We start from the raw sequence: 16005 nt of genomic DNA on the forward strand, positions 1-16005 counted from the left end.
GGCATGGTTTTATGGCTTCCTTCTAATATTTTCAGTACTTCTGCTGTCCCTGTGCCATTAACTAAGTGGTGATTGCTATCTGATGGACTGCTCTAACACCCTTCATTCCCCTTCCATGATCTAAAGAGGCTGATGAGAGGCCTGTGAGAAATATCAATGCTCAACTCTGCTCAGGATCAGGCCAGAGCTGACCATACTGAAGAGATCTGGTTTTCTGGAGGTCTGCCCAAAGCAAACAGCAGCTCATAGCACATTGATGTTGACCTGTCACTGTCCATCTACCCTCACACAGGCTGTTGTGTTCTATCTCGTCATATCTTTTCATAAAAGAATCCATGCAAAAGACAACAGGCTGAAGAACAGCTGGGTGTATAAGCATGTCCTGTGTGCTGTACATTCACAGAGATGCCGCTTTGCCTCTGTGTGAAATGACAGAAGAATCCTGCTGACTCATTCCTTCCTGCCATTACTGCAGCTCCACTGGTGATACTACATGGATAGACCCAGGAATGAAAATACTTTCTCTAGAACAGAAATCCTTAAAATGTCATGCCTTGCCCCATAGAAGGAAAACAACGCCTTTCTGCATCTCTTTGTCATAACCAACAACTCAAAAGGATTTTTTTGATTGTATTTTGTCCAAGAGCACTATTTCCCAAGGAGGCAATTCATGAGGGCTTAAAACTGGCAAGGAACTGATAGCTCTTGCAAAGAGTGGCCAAGAAAGGCCACACTTCGCCTCATTCTCCTCTGATCTTTCATCTCCACGGTGGGCAGTGTTTAAGGTATCCCACAAAGATTTCAATATGAATGGCCTGAAAGTCTGCAAGCAGCATGAGTCACAGCTACACTGAGGTGAGGATGTTGCCAAAAGTCATCTCTGTGCCTTTGTACACCTCCGACCCTCACAGGGCCCCATGGTGTGGTGAAGCTCTCAGCCAGGGCAGGCCAAATCCCAGTAATGCAGGTGCCTGGAGACAGGACTCCCCTTCCTCCTAGTCAGGTCTATGGCAATGTGCTCTAGGGGTGCAGGGAGGTGTTGGGTAGCTCCTAAGAGTGGGAATTTCTGCCAGGCTGTGAGGGAGACAAGGGGGTCTGGGAGGCTGGTAGAGGGGCAGTGGAGGGCATCAGGCTCAGGGCAGTGGCTGCAGGTGTCTGGAAAATGGAACTTGGCAGGTGGGGAAGGGCTGAGCACTGTCATAAGGCTCCAGCTTTGGCTCTGACACCAGCTCCAGGCCTGGCTCCATCTCCAGCTCTGGCCCTGATGCCAGCCCCTCCAACACCTGGGCTGCAGCACTGAGCCCTGACCCATGTCCTCAGCACTGGTGGGAGTACTGTGCCCAGTTCTGAGCCTCTCACTTTAGAAAGGACACTGAGGTGCTGGAGTGTGGCCAGCAATGGGCAACAAGGCTCGTGAAGCGTCTAGAAAACACATCTTGTGAGCAATGGCTGAGGGAGCTGGGGTTGTTCAGCCTGAAGGAGAGCCCACTGCTCTCCACAATTACCTGAGAGGATGCTGTAGGGAGGCGGGCGCCAGTCTTCCCTGACGTGTCTGCAGCGACATGACCAGAGGAAATGGCCTTAAACTGAGACAGCAGAGATTCAGATTAGACAGAAAATAATTGTCATTGTTAGGGCAGTGAGGCATTGGAATAGGTTGTCCAGGGAGGTCACCATCCCTGAAGGTGTTCAAGAGGCTCCCGGACATGGTGCAGGGTGGTGTGGCTTAGTGATTTAGAGGTTACCGTGGTAGTACTGAGTGGACGATCGGACTAGGTGATCTTAAAGGCCTCCTCCAGCCTTGATGACTCGATGAATCTGTGATTCTGTGATTCAATAATTCTGCGATTCTGTAACACTGCGATTCCGTGACCCGGCGTGCCCCGCCGCGCGCGGCCGTGAGGCGACCCGGGGCGGGGCGGAGCGCGAGGCGGCAGGGGCGGAGCCTCCGCTGCACCGAGGGGGCGGGGCGGGGCGGGGCGTCGCCGCGCTGATGGACAGGTGGGGCGGAGCCACGGCGGGGCGGAGCCGGGCGGCCGATCCGGAGAGCAGGGGCCGTGGAGGGCGGGGGAGACACCGGGTACGGAGCCGCTGCCACCGCCGCTCCCCGGCGCCAGGTAACCGCGCGGGGGCCGCGCCCGCCCCGCGCTACCCGGGGAGGCCGGGGCGGCTGGGGAGGGAGGTGGCGACCGCCGCTCCGCGCCGCGGCGCTGTGTCTGTCGGGCCGCGGCGGAGCCCCGGGCGAGCCGCTTCGGTCCGGTCCGGAGGCGGGTGCGGAGAGGGGCAGCGGCCGGCCCTGCCTGACCCGGTGCGTTATCGGGCGCCGCCACAAAGCATCGGCCTTCACCCAGCGCGTCCCTTTCTCCGTCAGCGTCTCCCAGCGCCGCCCAGCCTTCCCGGCGGGGGCCGGCACCGAGCACCCCCTCCCCGTCGCCGCCGACACAACTTCCTCCCCCGGCTCCGCACTGGGCAACTTTTCGGGCCGGTTCTTGTGCGGAGCCCCGGGCGGGTGGGCGCAGGGCCGTGCTCGGGCCCGGTGCGGGAGCGGGGGCGGCGGGGCGGCTCGGGGATGGGGTGCGGCGGTGGGCCCCAGGCACGGCCCCTCGGTGCGGCGGAGGCGGCGGCGGTGCCTCCCCGTCAGCTGTTTCCTGCTGTTTGTTGTCAGGGCTCCTGCGCTCCCGGCAGCGCCCGGCGGCGGTGGCGGGGGGGGGGGGGGGACGGGACGAGCCGGGCCGGCCCCGGTTGGCTGCGCGCGCCCCCGTGACGGCGCGCGGGCCGGGCCGGGCCGGGGACCGCCCCCGCACGCGCGCGGCTTTGTGTGTGCGCGACACCGGGATGGGCACCGACACCCCCGCGGCACCGAGACCCCCGTGGCACCGACACCCCTGCGGCACCGACGCCCGCGGGCCCGGCCGCGGAGGTTCCGCGGGGGTTGAACCGCCCTGCCCCGTCGCACGGGGGGTGGCGGCGCCGCCTGACGCAGATCCCCTCTCCCCGGGCCAAGGTGCCGCTTGCTGAGCGCTGGCCGGCGGAGCAGCCCCGTGTCCCTGCCGGACAGGTGCCTCCCGCGGAGAGCTGTCACAGATCCAGCCGGGGATGCTTGTTGGCTCTGTGGAGGTGCTCGCGGCTCGCTCAGCAGCGAGGCACATTCGCTTGCTAGCGCTTAGGTTGGGGTTTTCCCCGTGGATGTATGGATTCCCAGGGAGCTGAAATATTCTGCCGGTGCTTTTCTGGTCTGGGAAAGGTTCTAAGTCAAAGGAAAAATGAACGTGAAGACTGTTGTGTGTCTGCTTCATTTGTTACTCTGTGCACAGCCCTCAGCTGTACTGTGCAAGCAGATGTAGATTAGATTAATTCAGCGTGTTTATTTAAGAATAAAGGGCGTGGTTTGGCCTGATATTGCAGTAGAATAAATAAAATATTTGTCTTTGGTTTCTTCAAACAATAAACACGGGTTTAGGGTTAGATTGAGGGTATAACAAAGCAAGTACACACGGTGTTCTGAGAAACAGGACAAGGCTCTTTCGAAAGTGGTATCACAGAACAAGTCTTGATGTCAGCAGCTAATGGCTCTAGATTAACCATTAGCTTAACTAATGTTTATGACTGATGGCTGAAAGGGAGGGAACTTGCTCCCCAGTTGTAAACATTCCTTCACGTGACTGTATGTGATTGCTGTATATATAATCCTATATATATTTCTATATAGAGCCTCATTCTAGATGGCTGAATTCAAGTCGCGTGTGTGACAAACAAAACTGTCGGTTTTTAAGTGCTGCTTTCTTTTTCTAAAGTAGTCTTTAAATATACTATTTGGAGGCTTCTGTCATCTGCTACTTTCACTTCTGTAGTTACGGAAATACTTAGAGATGCAGAGCTTATTGTTTGTATATAGATTTTAATAATGACGAGTGAGTTTCAAGTGTGGTTAAAAAGTGTTTGAGGACAAATGAAACTGCATCTCAAAGCCCAGCAGAGATTACAAGAACAGGCTGGATTTGCTACTTGTCACAGACTGAGAGCTGTATACATCCTTATATATCTGTATTTAACGTGGTAATCATCACAAGCTTGAAGGGATGCTGTCCCAGTCAGGTCATTGGTTCTTGTTTGTTTACTAACATTTGACCTGGGTTGAAATCTTGGGTTGCTCAGCTCTCACTGAAATACTTAATTCCCTTAAGCAAGATTTAACTTAAAAATTACTTGCTAAATGAAATAGACAATGTAGATGTAGATGAAATGCCTGTACACTGTGGATGTTTGCTAGCAAGGTGATCTCTAATTTTGGAGTCTTTACCTACATTTAGGACCTTTGTAGTTAATTAAAAATGTTTTGGTGATGTGCACTTAGTGTATTAGGACCTTTCTGCCAGCTGGATGTCACTGGTTTGGATGATGGTTGTCTTTACACCATTTCTTAAAAGCTTGTTTATTGGATGTCATTTTTAATGGCTCATGAAATCAGTGATGTCTTTGGATGAAATTTTGTATCCTTTCAGCACTAAAATCAATGAAAACAGAAAATGTGTAGTTTAGCCTTCAGAAAGTTGCAGAATGGATTCACAGACAGAAGTTGTCTCAGCTGCTTAAGTAGTGTAAGAATAAATTTATTACAAAACAAGGAAATACAGCTTTCTTTAAAACAATGGTGTAATTAGGAAGGGGAAAGGAGGAAAATGATGGGAAAAAAAATTAGGGAGACAGGTCTAGTTGCTGGTTTTGGACTCCGTGTGTGAAAGAAAATTAATCTGAGTCTGATACCACTTGTAAACTAATACTTCTATATGTTATCTAGCAAGAGTATTGGGAGGGTTTAAGTTACTCTGTGGGAGATACTGAGATAGGGGGTCTGTATGAGAAACAAACACCCATTTGTGTGGCTCTGCTCTCTGTAAATGTGAAACAAAGTACCCGGATTAGTGTTTGAGTGCACCAATATGACATACGCAAACTTAAATGGCAGTATCCCAGTGCTCGCCTTACCTAAGAAAAAATCCAGTGTGTAATAGGAGATGATACTACTGCAACCTGCAATACAAAATTATGCTGCTGCAACTTGCACAAGGGTGTTTTCATCCTGCAAGGCAGCCTCTTGTTGGTGGGTGCTGTGCCCTGCATCTGGGCACAGCTTCCATTGCTTTGCCAAAGCCTCTTCTGTCACTGGACTGTATTAGGTTCCTTTTACAGTTTGCTACAGTAGCTGGATGGTTCTAAAGAGCACAGTATGCTTTCAGTTTCTCTCCAGATTTGGCTACATGTAGTGGTTTCAATTCTGCATGTAGGCAGAGGCCAGGCCCTGTTTACTTGGACAGTCGCAGAAGTTGGTGGCGGGCATTGAATCTCCGAGCTCCTAAGAGACTGACCACGTGTGTATTTTTGGATACGCCACCACCTGTGAGCAGGGAAACTTGGGAAGGTAAGGAACACGTTTTATTTTTTCCTTTATGATTCTTTAATGTGTGGTCTTGTGCAGCTGTGCTAAGAATTCTCTTCCTCTTTTGTCCATCTCTGAGGTGAGAAGAGGAAGCTGAAGCCCAGTTCCTGAGATGCCATGAAGTTTCAACCTGATTCCAGGGTAAGTACATCTTGAGAATGTTTCAGTGTGCTTAGGGGAATGTATAATCCTTTCTCAAAGGGTAGAGAATTCTTATTTGTTCACAGGGGAAAATGTTTTTGGTTGGTAAAAATGGTGAAAGAGAGGCTGTCACAGTTTTTTGTCCTTTAACTAGCAGCTGTTCTCTGTTGTAGATGTGAACGCAGTAGATGGTGCTGAAGCAACACTGAGGCTCCTCCTGTGAAATGTCCACAGTCCAGTGTGTATAGAGAAAGTGCTTGCTGCCTCTCCCAAGTGTTGACGGTCCTGTGTCTTCAAGAGATGCATTCCAGGACAAGAAAACACTGACTGTTAGTTTTAAAGATGTTAATAAATAATTATTTGTGTTACTTTTTCATTCTTTATTGATGGTGAAGGTAGGCAGATGAGGTAGTACAAATACCAACGAGGTGGTGCTTCAGGTGTTTTCAGATGTGTGTGCAGATAGTGGTCAAATTTAAGCTGTTGAATGTCAGCCCTTTGATATGGTTGTTGCTCAGCGTTGCTGAAGTCAACCCTGAAAGTGTTTGAGGAGTTTGGGAGCTACTGCTGTGGGAATACACATTAGCCACAGTGCTTGTGTTTCCTGTCTGTCCATGCACTCACTGGGAGAAGCATGCAGGGAGGAAGTCTTTCACAGTGTGATTAAGAAGTGGTATCAAGATTTATGCTGTCAGAATAATGTACTGTCAGAATAATGTACTGTCAAAATCATGCACTGTCACCAAGCATGACCTGCTAGGTAATACGAGCTATCATTCATTGCTCTCCTAGAGGTCCTCTCAGGAGGGTGGTCAGGGTGCTGAATAATGGCAGTGTCATCATCTCTCAGTTCATGAAGTACTCCACTCTTGGAACTGGGGAGATTTGACAAGCAATAGATTCTTTATATTCCATTAAGGAAAGTAAATAAGTCTGCCTTTCGTACATTGCAGCCATTCATTTACTATAATGACTTGTGTTTGGTGATTTGCATGAAGGCAGAAGCACTAGAACTTCATCATTGATACATACCCAGTAAAGAATGCATAGCTGATTTTAAAAGTGAAATCATGGGCCAAAACAATCTGTTCTTTCCTCAGCATTTGGTTTTGTGAATAACCAGGATCCCTGTCCACTACTTCTGAAAATTCTGCTGGTACCATGATGGAATTGGTGGGATACAGTAGTGTCACTTTCTGGAGCTGTAAGTAGCACTAGGAAACCTGACTGGTTCTCTGGCCCAGTGGAAGTTCTTTTCTGTGTTTTTAAGTGTAAATAATGAATGGCCAAGTGCATTTCTAGTATTTTTCTCCTGCTATTTGGAGAATCTTAAAGCTTTAGAAATGCCTTTATGTTTCACAATTCTTTGGCTGTTCCTCATTTAAGAGAGCCTTCCCACTGCCTATCAAAACTGCCTATAAGTGGCTTTTTCAGATCATTTATGCATGTGTGAACATAAATAGACGCCCGCACCTTTTCGATTGGTACTGAAACTATAGGGAAAAAAATCAGCACAGTTAACTTGGGTGACTTTGTACACACCACTTCTCTTTGTAAGGGGCAAGAGCCTGAGAGTAATGGAAAATTGCTTTCCCCTTGTTCTGTTGTGCTTCTGTTTTTTTTCCTGTGTGCAGTAAGTATACCCAACAGTATTCAGCATGCTTACATAAGGAGAGAGGAGTCTTTATCCACAGCAAGCACCTTCTGATTTGGTCTTGTAAGTGAACACCATGTTTTTATCTTGGGGGAAGAAGAAGGAAGGGGAGAGTGTGAAATGATTCCAAGCTGAAATTAATTTCTCTATTTTACAGGAGAGGAAAAAAGCAAAATTTCCATGTTAAGCTTTTTAGAAAATTCATGATAAAGTGTGGCATTTTAAGTCTGCATTACTAGCAGTCATTTTGTAATTTTTTTCCTACTTTTTACTGTGAGCAGGAACATAAAGAGTAATGTAAGGTGACTAGTTTTATCATGCTTCAGCTGGGCCCTTACAAATTCATTGACTTCAACAATCAGAACTGAGGTCAGAGGTAGGTGTAGCCTGCTTTGTATTTTGACTGAAGTCTACCAGGTGGTAGTTAAGTGTAGAGGTTACTTTGAAAAAGTTAGACACTCTAATAACCTTACAGTATTTTAGTAGTTTCTTAAGAAAACATACACAAAATCGACATTGTTTTGACTGTTATGGTGCTGACTGAAGAATTTAATTTTCTAATTTTTTTAATGTGTATTACTTCAAGAATATACATTTCCTTATGCACTGTATTCTGAAAAAATGTGTTCTAGTACCAGTTGATTTGTTAGATTCTGCTGTGACTTTAGGTTATTTTTAGCTCTTTAAGGTGACATAAATAAGTGAGGATTTTAGGCCTTGTATTACTAGGCAGATTTTTCAGCCTTATGTCCTTGAATATATTTATTTATGCATTTATTTTAATGTTTGAGATCTTTGGGACTCAAGACTTCAGTCCATGCCATAATGCCATATCCAGAAGTAATACATTTGTATGTTGCTGTGAATTCTAATTTGCTTGTTAGAATTGCACTTGTCTTCCCTTCTGAAGTATTTAATTTCTATTTTTAGCGTCTCTGGGCTACTGCTTTTCTGAGGGCACTGACATGAATTATTATTTTAGGCAGGTGATCCACTTGCATTTGAAGTGTTTAGGTGCATTTTTCAACATGTCAGGCTGTGCAGGGTCAGTCTGTATAAAGGATCTGTTCTGGACACCAAGCTCTTGTGTTGCTCTTGGTGAGATAGGGACTGGTTTGGATTTATGTTACGTTATCTTCTAAAAATACTGACAGGGTGGGCATTGTGTTTACTCTGAAAGAAATACCCCTTTGGATACTGATTCCTCATTTACTGTAACTTAAGATCAATTAATTGTTTAGAATCCACAGTACAATCAGCACAAAGATAACATTATCCAAAATTAGGAAGGATGGCACGTGGACCTAGGCCAAGTGCCTTATGGGCATATCTGTTACAATTGCCATAATTGCTTGCATTTGTGGTTTCTTCTGGCTGGGGACTTCGGTTGATACTTGTTTATTCACAGTTATTGTCTGTTGATTTTACTTCATTCTGTCACTATTCACTTTTTTTTTTTTTTTTTTGGCCTTTGCTTGCTGGGAAAGATAAAGACGTAATAGAAAGGTATAAAGCTTAGAGAAATCTAAATGAAAATGCTTTCTGTATTTTGAGTGGAGTGACACCTCTAACATTCTGAGCTGTTTTATTTATCCTTTGAAGAAGAGAAATGGGTATTACATCACCTTTAAAAGGAAGAGTCATGACATTGCTTTTAATTTTTATGTATCCTTCAGATGGGATACAGAAGATTAATAGTGATTTGAACAATCTGAAGGTAAGGAACCTGAGCTAAAATCACTCTGTTCAATATTAGGAACCCTTTTTGTTGCCTCACATTGTAAGAAAACAAAGTATGAAATAAAGCAATTGGAAAAAAAATCATTGTCAGTGGCTTCTGATATTTAGATGTAAAAATGGTGTGTTAAGTTCTGTGTGTGCAGGTGCAAGTTTTAGTCCATTTGCTTTGTGCATGTCAAGAGTAAGCTTGAAGAAACTGATCCCCTAAAACTTGAAATGAGTTTAAATTAGGTATTTGTGCTTCTTAATGGTGCTTGACTTAGAATATTCAATTAGATGTGCACTAAATTTGATTGACTTCTCTATGAACGGCAGTCTCCTGCTCTGAAAAGTAAAACCCACACAATTCTCATACTGCAGTGTGTCAGATTTACTTTGCATTGCTCTGTATGACAAAAGCAGAGACAATACATTTTTCTGACTCCACATTAAAGCATAAATGGAGGTACATTTAACTTGTTTAACTATAGAATTTTAGTTATAAAACTTCTGCAGTTGAAAGGGAAATAACATCATAATTTAATTCCTTCATCATATTATCTCATCCTTCGTGATTTAAGTTTTTGGGTATACGTTCTGTGCCTACTCACTAGTTAACTTTGAGTAGTTTATGTTAGTTGGTGTGAAGCTGATGAGACACTTTAATTTTCCTAAGTAGTGAAGAGGCTGATTTATCAGACACTGCAGGTGATCTGCTACGAAGTTTTAAAGCTCTGTTCTTTTTGTCATTAGAGTTGCTGAGGTATTTTAGTGATGAGGCTTTGGAAATACCTTGAATAAGTGACACAGTATTTTGTATTTGGATTAGACAACTTTAAACATTTGTATATAGAACTGTCTGGTGTAAAGACTGGGTGGATTGTTTATTATGTGAAATAGCATCCACATCTTCCCTCTGTTGGTGTGTATATGAAACAAAGAAGTGTCAAGTCAAATACAGCAGCCAGGGTGCTATGCCACCATTCTGGGTGATGGTGGTGTGTGATCGTGTGTCATAAATTGTGCAAAGCTATGGGGAAGTGACATAATAAATATGTATTATAAAAAGTGGGAGTGACTTGGGAAAATTAGGCTATAATTGTCTTGGTGACTCAGTGTAATTCTCAGTGCTTCATTTCTTAGTGCTGACTAAGATGAGTGAGTTGTTGGGAACGTACTGAAATAGAATTTCAGTATTGTGTTAAAGGAAGTGGAAGCTTCTGAGTTTAAGAACTGTAGGGACCAGTAGGGGGTCTGCAAAAGTCTGAGCTGTATTTTAAAGGTTTCAGTTTGTGTTTTTTCTCATTTAATGTAATTAATTTGTATTTGAGTCATCTTATTGGTAAAATGGTCACTTTGGGAAGAAACTTGTCTTGATGAGAGGGTGAAGGCAGACTCTAAATTCAGTAATTCACCAACAGAGGAATGACTTAGAGCAATCATTAGGCAGTAAATTCAACCTATATATATGGGATGTTTGGGGGTTTTGGTTTTGGTGGGGGTTTTTTTTGCTGTAATGGTTTTTTTACATGATGTTTCTTTTTGCTTTCAGGTCTTGAGGATAAACTTACATAAGTTCTAAAAATGGGAAGAATTTTTTTGGATCATATTGGTGGCACTCGCCTGTTCTCCTGCGCAAACTGCGACACAATCCTGACCAACCGCTCCGAGCTCATCTCCACTCGCTTTACAGGGGCCACAGGAAGGGCCTTTCTTTTCAACAAGGTTGGTAAGAAGCTGGAGGAACTGCTGTTTACTTTTGAAAAACGAGTTTGTAGGATATGAATCTGTCATGAGATCGAAAAAGCTTCTTGGCTAAAGTGTTGTGTAATTACTATTTTACCTTTGTTTTATTCAACTGTTTTTGAAGTCAAATTTGACATTTACTGTTGGATGGGAAACTTATCTAGACGAGTTTTGTCTGCAATACTGAAAGACTATAAAGAAGACTGTGTATAGAGGCAGCAGGCCAAAATTGATGAAGTTTTAACTTCAGAGACTTCTGTAATATGAACCTCAAATTCACTCTGAGAGTATCTGGTCAAAGGGTTCCAATGGTGTTTTCACTTCTGTGCAGTTAAAAAAAAAAAAAGTCCAGATAATATTTTGTTTAATTTCTGAAATGCATTTAAGTTAACAGTTGTCTGGCAACTTAAGTTGCCAAAATCAATCACAATCCTTTTTACAGGCAACAGTACTCTCGTTTAATTTAATAGTTTTTAATTGATCTGATTCAATAGATTGAAATACAGAAGTCATAATTTTTGAGTGAATTGTAGGATTATTTATTAGCCTTGCATAAAAACTTTTCTATTAGATTAATTGCAAAAATTGTGATTGTCCTTTGCTTTTCTCACAAAGTTCCTGTCATATTGGTGTATTTTAGTTTTGTTTTTTCTCTTATAAGCCATTTGGTCATGGGCAGAGTTGATAGACACATCAATAGTGTCTTAACTATGTTTTGCTGTGGGACTTCTGGTATCCTGAATATTGTCAGTAGTGAGAGATTTCTTCCTCATCCAGTAAGCTCTGGATCCTGGAGTTCAGATTTTTTTAATGTTTAATTACAGCAGTTTGAGTTTTTGCATTTCTGCAATCAGAAGCTGTACATTTGAAGCAGTCAGGTGCAAAGCTGAGAAAGCAATGCAGTCCCATCTTTTAGAATCTATATATCAGCAGTTTGGGTATAGTTCTGACATGAACTTTGCAATGAATTAAACATCCTGGTTTTGTGGTAGTGCTGCAAAAGAAGTTAAAAGTAAATTTTAAGCTGCTGATCCAGCTCACAAAAAGGTACATGAATCACAGCTACATTCTCAGCCACTGACCCTGGCTTTTTCTTAGGTAATTATTTCAAAAGCACCACAAGATTTTTAAAGAAGTACCTCTTTTAATATTTTGTTTCGGAGTTCTAGGACTTGGTGATCACATTAACTGCTAGAAATGGGTTACATACATTACAACTGGATTAATATAAATTTACAAGCTGTTCACTGGGAGTTTCTCACCCAGAGTTAAACACGGCGCTTTTACATATTTTGTGATAGCAATCCATGTCTCTCAGTTAAAATGTGAGGGATTTACACTGTTGTGAAGCACGTCTAAGGTGTTACCTTGTCACGAAAGAGACTTTTTGCACTGCAGTTTTCAGTTTGTGTGCAGTGCCACAGGCTCTTTCCTTCTAACGTGCTGACAGTCATTCAGCAGGTTTCCCGTAGACAGACTAATCCTGTGTGTTCCCTGTGCGCTGTGTGTTTGTCCCAGGTGGTAAATCTGCAGTACAGTGAAGTTCAGGACCGGGTCATGCTCACTGGCCGCCACATGGTCCGGGACGTGAGCTGCAAGAACTGCAACAGCAAACTGGGCTGGATCTATGAGTTTGCCACTGAAGACAGCCAGCGCTACAAGGAAGGCCGTGTTATCCTGGAGAGAGCCTTGGTCCGGGAGAGCGAAGGCTTCGAGGAGCATGTTCCATCTGACAATTCCTGAAGAGGCTCCAGTCTCTTCTCAGGTTCTCTTCAATTGAAACTCAAATATAATAAAATCAACAAAAAAATCTGCTTACATACACTGTCACCTTAGCATCAGAGTCGGATACATGGACTACAAAGTGGGAAAGATTGTGAGAATATTTCAGATGGAATCTTCCTTTCTTTATTCCTTTTATATTTTATTTTCCCTCCAGAAGCTGTTTGTAGAAAGAATGTTGTGCAGATGCTGTAACTTTTTCTCTCTTTCATTTACATCTGTTAGATTTGAGATTGTATCTTAAGGTACAGTGGCCTAAAAGAAAAATATTTGCAGGATTTGTCTTTTGTTGGAGAGAAAGTCAATGAGGGTTTTTTTTTTTTAGTTTGCACAAACTGATGTCAGCATCAAGTTATTTTAAAACTACAGATGTTTTTTTTAAAAGTATATTCCAACTTTTGGCTAAAGTTTTTAGTTAGGTTTTTGGTTTTTTGGGCTTTTTTTACCCAGCCTTTTCACCTGGTTTGCTAGTTAAAGTGAAGAGATCCGAATTTGTGCTGAGTGCTAAAGGTTCAGTGTTGGTACAGCTTGGGCTGGCCCATGTGCCATATTCTTGTTGAGGTTGATTGGTAGCACAGAGCCCATTATTTCTTGTCATTCTTGACCCAAAGATGTCACCATTCCTTGTTTATTTGTGAAGTCCCATTCACCATGTAAACTGGTGTTGATTGGAAACTATTCTTGAAATAGGGCAAAACTGCTTGGCTTTTTTTAACTTTAACAGATGTAACTTATGAGCATAGTAATAATATAAAGTAATAGCTGTCTGTTTAGTCTTGCATTGCTTACAAATCCAGCTGTGTTTGTAATGATAGGGACCCACTGAGAAACTACTGTTTCAGTAGTAATTTTTTTCATTTCTCTACTAATCTCATTAAGTTGGACAGGGAATTGCAAATCTTAATTCTTCTTCAAGTAGCTTTCTTTAAACCCAGAACTTCCTGTGTTAAACACAGCTGCTGTGTAAAAGGAGAAGATTGCCAGCATGTTTGTTCATGCGTAGAGTTATGCAATCTGCATCTCTTGAAAAGATTAACTTAAACAGCTTGTTTTCAAATGCTGCTTCTGGTGTTGAAACCTTTATCTTTCAACTTTGTTGAACTTTTTCATTGTGATGTTAAGTTTTCATCTTTCTGGGCAGCAGTACATGTCAGCCTAGTAGTAACTAGTGACTTGGATTCCTGCTTTCTTCTTGTAGAGGTCAGCTCTGTTTAAAACAGTGATCTTGCTTGCCTTTTTTAGCAAAAATGCTCTTCATTAACTTAACTCAAGGGTGCCCAAACACTTTCATTGTGTCTTAAGCCATAAGTTAGGATCTCAAGGGCTGAAATTTATTTGAATGTTAGATATGTATGATTTCTTATCCAAGATATGAGTTGGTTGTGGGTTGTTTTTTTTTTTTCTTACTGGATAAATTGTGGTCAGTGTGAAATAAGTTACCCACCCAGCCAAACAGATCTGGGTTCTGACCTTTCAGAGTAACTTTAATTCTCTAGCCACAGCTCCATATCTGAAACTAAGATATGGAGGGTGACCATGCAGAGTATTTTTCTTAAGTTTTTTTTGGTTGCCAAGTGGCAAGTTGGACACCCCTGACTTGAATCTACTGCCTCTTTCATGTAAAGGTAGCTTTGTTCTAGAAATGTCACATAGAAAGAAAACAGAGTAGATCACATACCAGAGCTGTGCTTGAATCAAGCTGCTTAAACAATAGTGTACTTGTGCCTCAAATGAATCAGTTTTTGCACTGAGTACAGTAGTACCCCATTATCTTGTACTTCTGTCCTTCACAGACCCTGGAAGCACCATTAGCATGGTTCTCTGCTGTACTTTTCTTGTACTTCTGACATTACAGAACAATAAAGTATGTTTTGTCCTGAACTGATCTTCGCTGTCCTTTTAGAGTTACTGTCATAGAGTCTGTCAGCCAAACTGCATAACCCATCTTGCATTCCTTGTGTTACGTTTCCACAGCACAGTGACAAGCGGTTGACGAGCATCCCTCTCTGTACAGGTGGCAAAAGAGTTCTGTTGATTTTGGAAGGGGCCAAGTAGAGCTTCATGCCTACCACTTGGACACTTGAAAGCCTTCAATTTACTCCTGTTAAAGAGAAAACAAAAAATCTCACATTTAATGGAATTGTGAGTACCAAATGTCTTTCCATGACTTTGAAAAGACAGCAAGCTAAGCAAAAATCCACCTTCTGCAAGAAACTTGAGGTTTTGACTTTTGAAATGGCTTGGGAATTAATGAATTGGGTATTATATATCTGGACTTCTGTGACTTTTTCCTTTTAAGTGTTCAAATGTTAGGCAGAAACCTGCTAGCAGCTGGTCAACTTCTAAACCTGTAGCTGAAGAACTGAGATCAGAGGATCATTCTGTTGGTGTGATGGAGACTGGGGCTCTTATTCTAACTTACATTAAGACCATTTTGGTAGAATGTTGGTGTGAAATGCTAAAAATTATTTTTCACAAAGTCTTTGATTTGAAAAACACATGTGAGATGAATTCTTAAAAATCCCATAAGACTTAAGCAAGTCCTCTGCAGCTTTAAAACAGTAGACTTTGGCTGCTGTTTTAGCTTACATGCCGTTCCCCCCGGATCACTTTTGATGGCTCTGGGAGAGTTTAGCCTCCTATGTTTTGGCTGCTCCTCCTTGAGACACTTGGTGTGTTCACACAGATACCTTATCTGTGGGGAACAAGGCCATTGGTTACAGCACATCTAGAGACATAGGAAACATTGCTATTTGGCATCAGCTGCAATTTTGTAGTAGTGCAGTAGCCTGGGATTCTCAAACAAGGGCTGGCACAGGTAAATGTGCCACTACAGTGATCTTTTGCTGGGCATGTGGTGGGGCCTGAAGTAAAGAAGGGAGCTAGAAAATCACAGTGCACAACAGACTGCACCATACATTCCTGGAGACCTCAGAATCCCTGCTCCTAGGCTGCAGCTTGGGCCAGCAGTGGTGCTGTGACATTTGCATGACATGAGCTGAATTAGAGTTCATGTCACCCATGCTGTGATCTCATCCTGTGGGTGTGTACTTGAAACTGAAATACTTCCTTGCTACTGTTTCAGCAAAACACAGCTTTGGGAAGAGGAAAAGATGGGACGGTGTGTTTCCGAAGCGTAAAAGCATTTTACTTATGCTCTCCAGGGATGCTAGAAGAACTTTTGAGATGACGTACATGTCTCATGGCTCTGTGAAAAAAAAAGTGGCCTTACATGGGGCTCTCATGTGGTCACTGCCACAGCCGTATTCTTACAGGGCAAGCTTGTCTCTGCAGATTTGGGTCAGAGCTTTAGTAAAAAAAAAGTTGGCAGATCATCACTGGATGAGCAGGTAAGAAACAGGTGAAGCTGCAATTGAGGACACAATTGCCAGGTACAAGGATGAGGTGGCTGGGAAGGCTCTGACATTGATGTGGAAAGAGGCTAGCTGGTTGATGAACCCTATTTTAGGTAAGAAACACAGGATGTGACACTGCAGTACCATTCTGCAAAAGCCAGATGCAGTGT

General features: G+C 43.3%; 1 protein-coding gene across 6 annotated transcripts; it reads left to right on the forward strand.

Annotated features, from left to right (window-relative positions):
* Nucleotides 1-2013: 2013 nt before the first annotated feature.
* On the forward strand, nucleotides 2014-14364 carry YPEL5 (yippee like 5). 6 transcript variants are annotated; one of them, XM_066178121.1, is made up of 8 exons: nucleotides 2016-2117; nucleotides 5286-5419; nucleotides 5517-5578; nucleotides 5752-5907; nucleotides 6679-6782; nucleotides 7213-8949; nucleotides 10504-10676; nucleotides 12216-14364. In XM_066178121.1, the coding sequence occupies exons 7-8, from the start codon at nucleotides 10536-10538 to the stop codon at nucleotides 12438-12440; spliced, it is 366 nt and encodes a 121-aa protein (XP_066034218.1). In that variant the 5' UTR covers nucleotides 2016-2117; nucleotides 5286-5419; nucleotides 5517-5578; nucleotides 5752-5907; nucleotides 6679-6782; nucleotides 7213-8949; nucleotides 10504-10535; the 3' UTR covers nucleotides 12441-14364. The 6 variants fall into 6 exon arrangements, with proteins under 6 accessions (XP_066034221.1, XP_066034218.1, XP_066034219.1 ...); XM_066178122.1 differs by having other exon boundaries at nucleotides 8909-8949; XM_066178120.1 differs by lacking the exon at nucleotides 7213-8949.
* The last annotated feature ends 1641 nt before the right edge of the window (nucleotides 14365-16005 follow it).

This window comes from Chamaea fasciata, unplaced genomic scaffold (genome assembly GCF_029207755.1).
Source record: "Chamaea fasciata isolate MVZ Bird 193981 ecotype frontalis unplaced genomic scaffold, bChaFas1.0.hap1 SCAF_3, whole genome shotgun sequence".
Classification (NCBI taxonomy): Eukaryota; Metazoa; Chordata; class Aves; order Passeriformes; family Sylviidae; genus Chamaea; species Chamaea fasciata.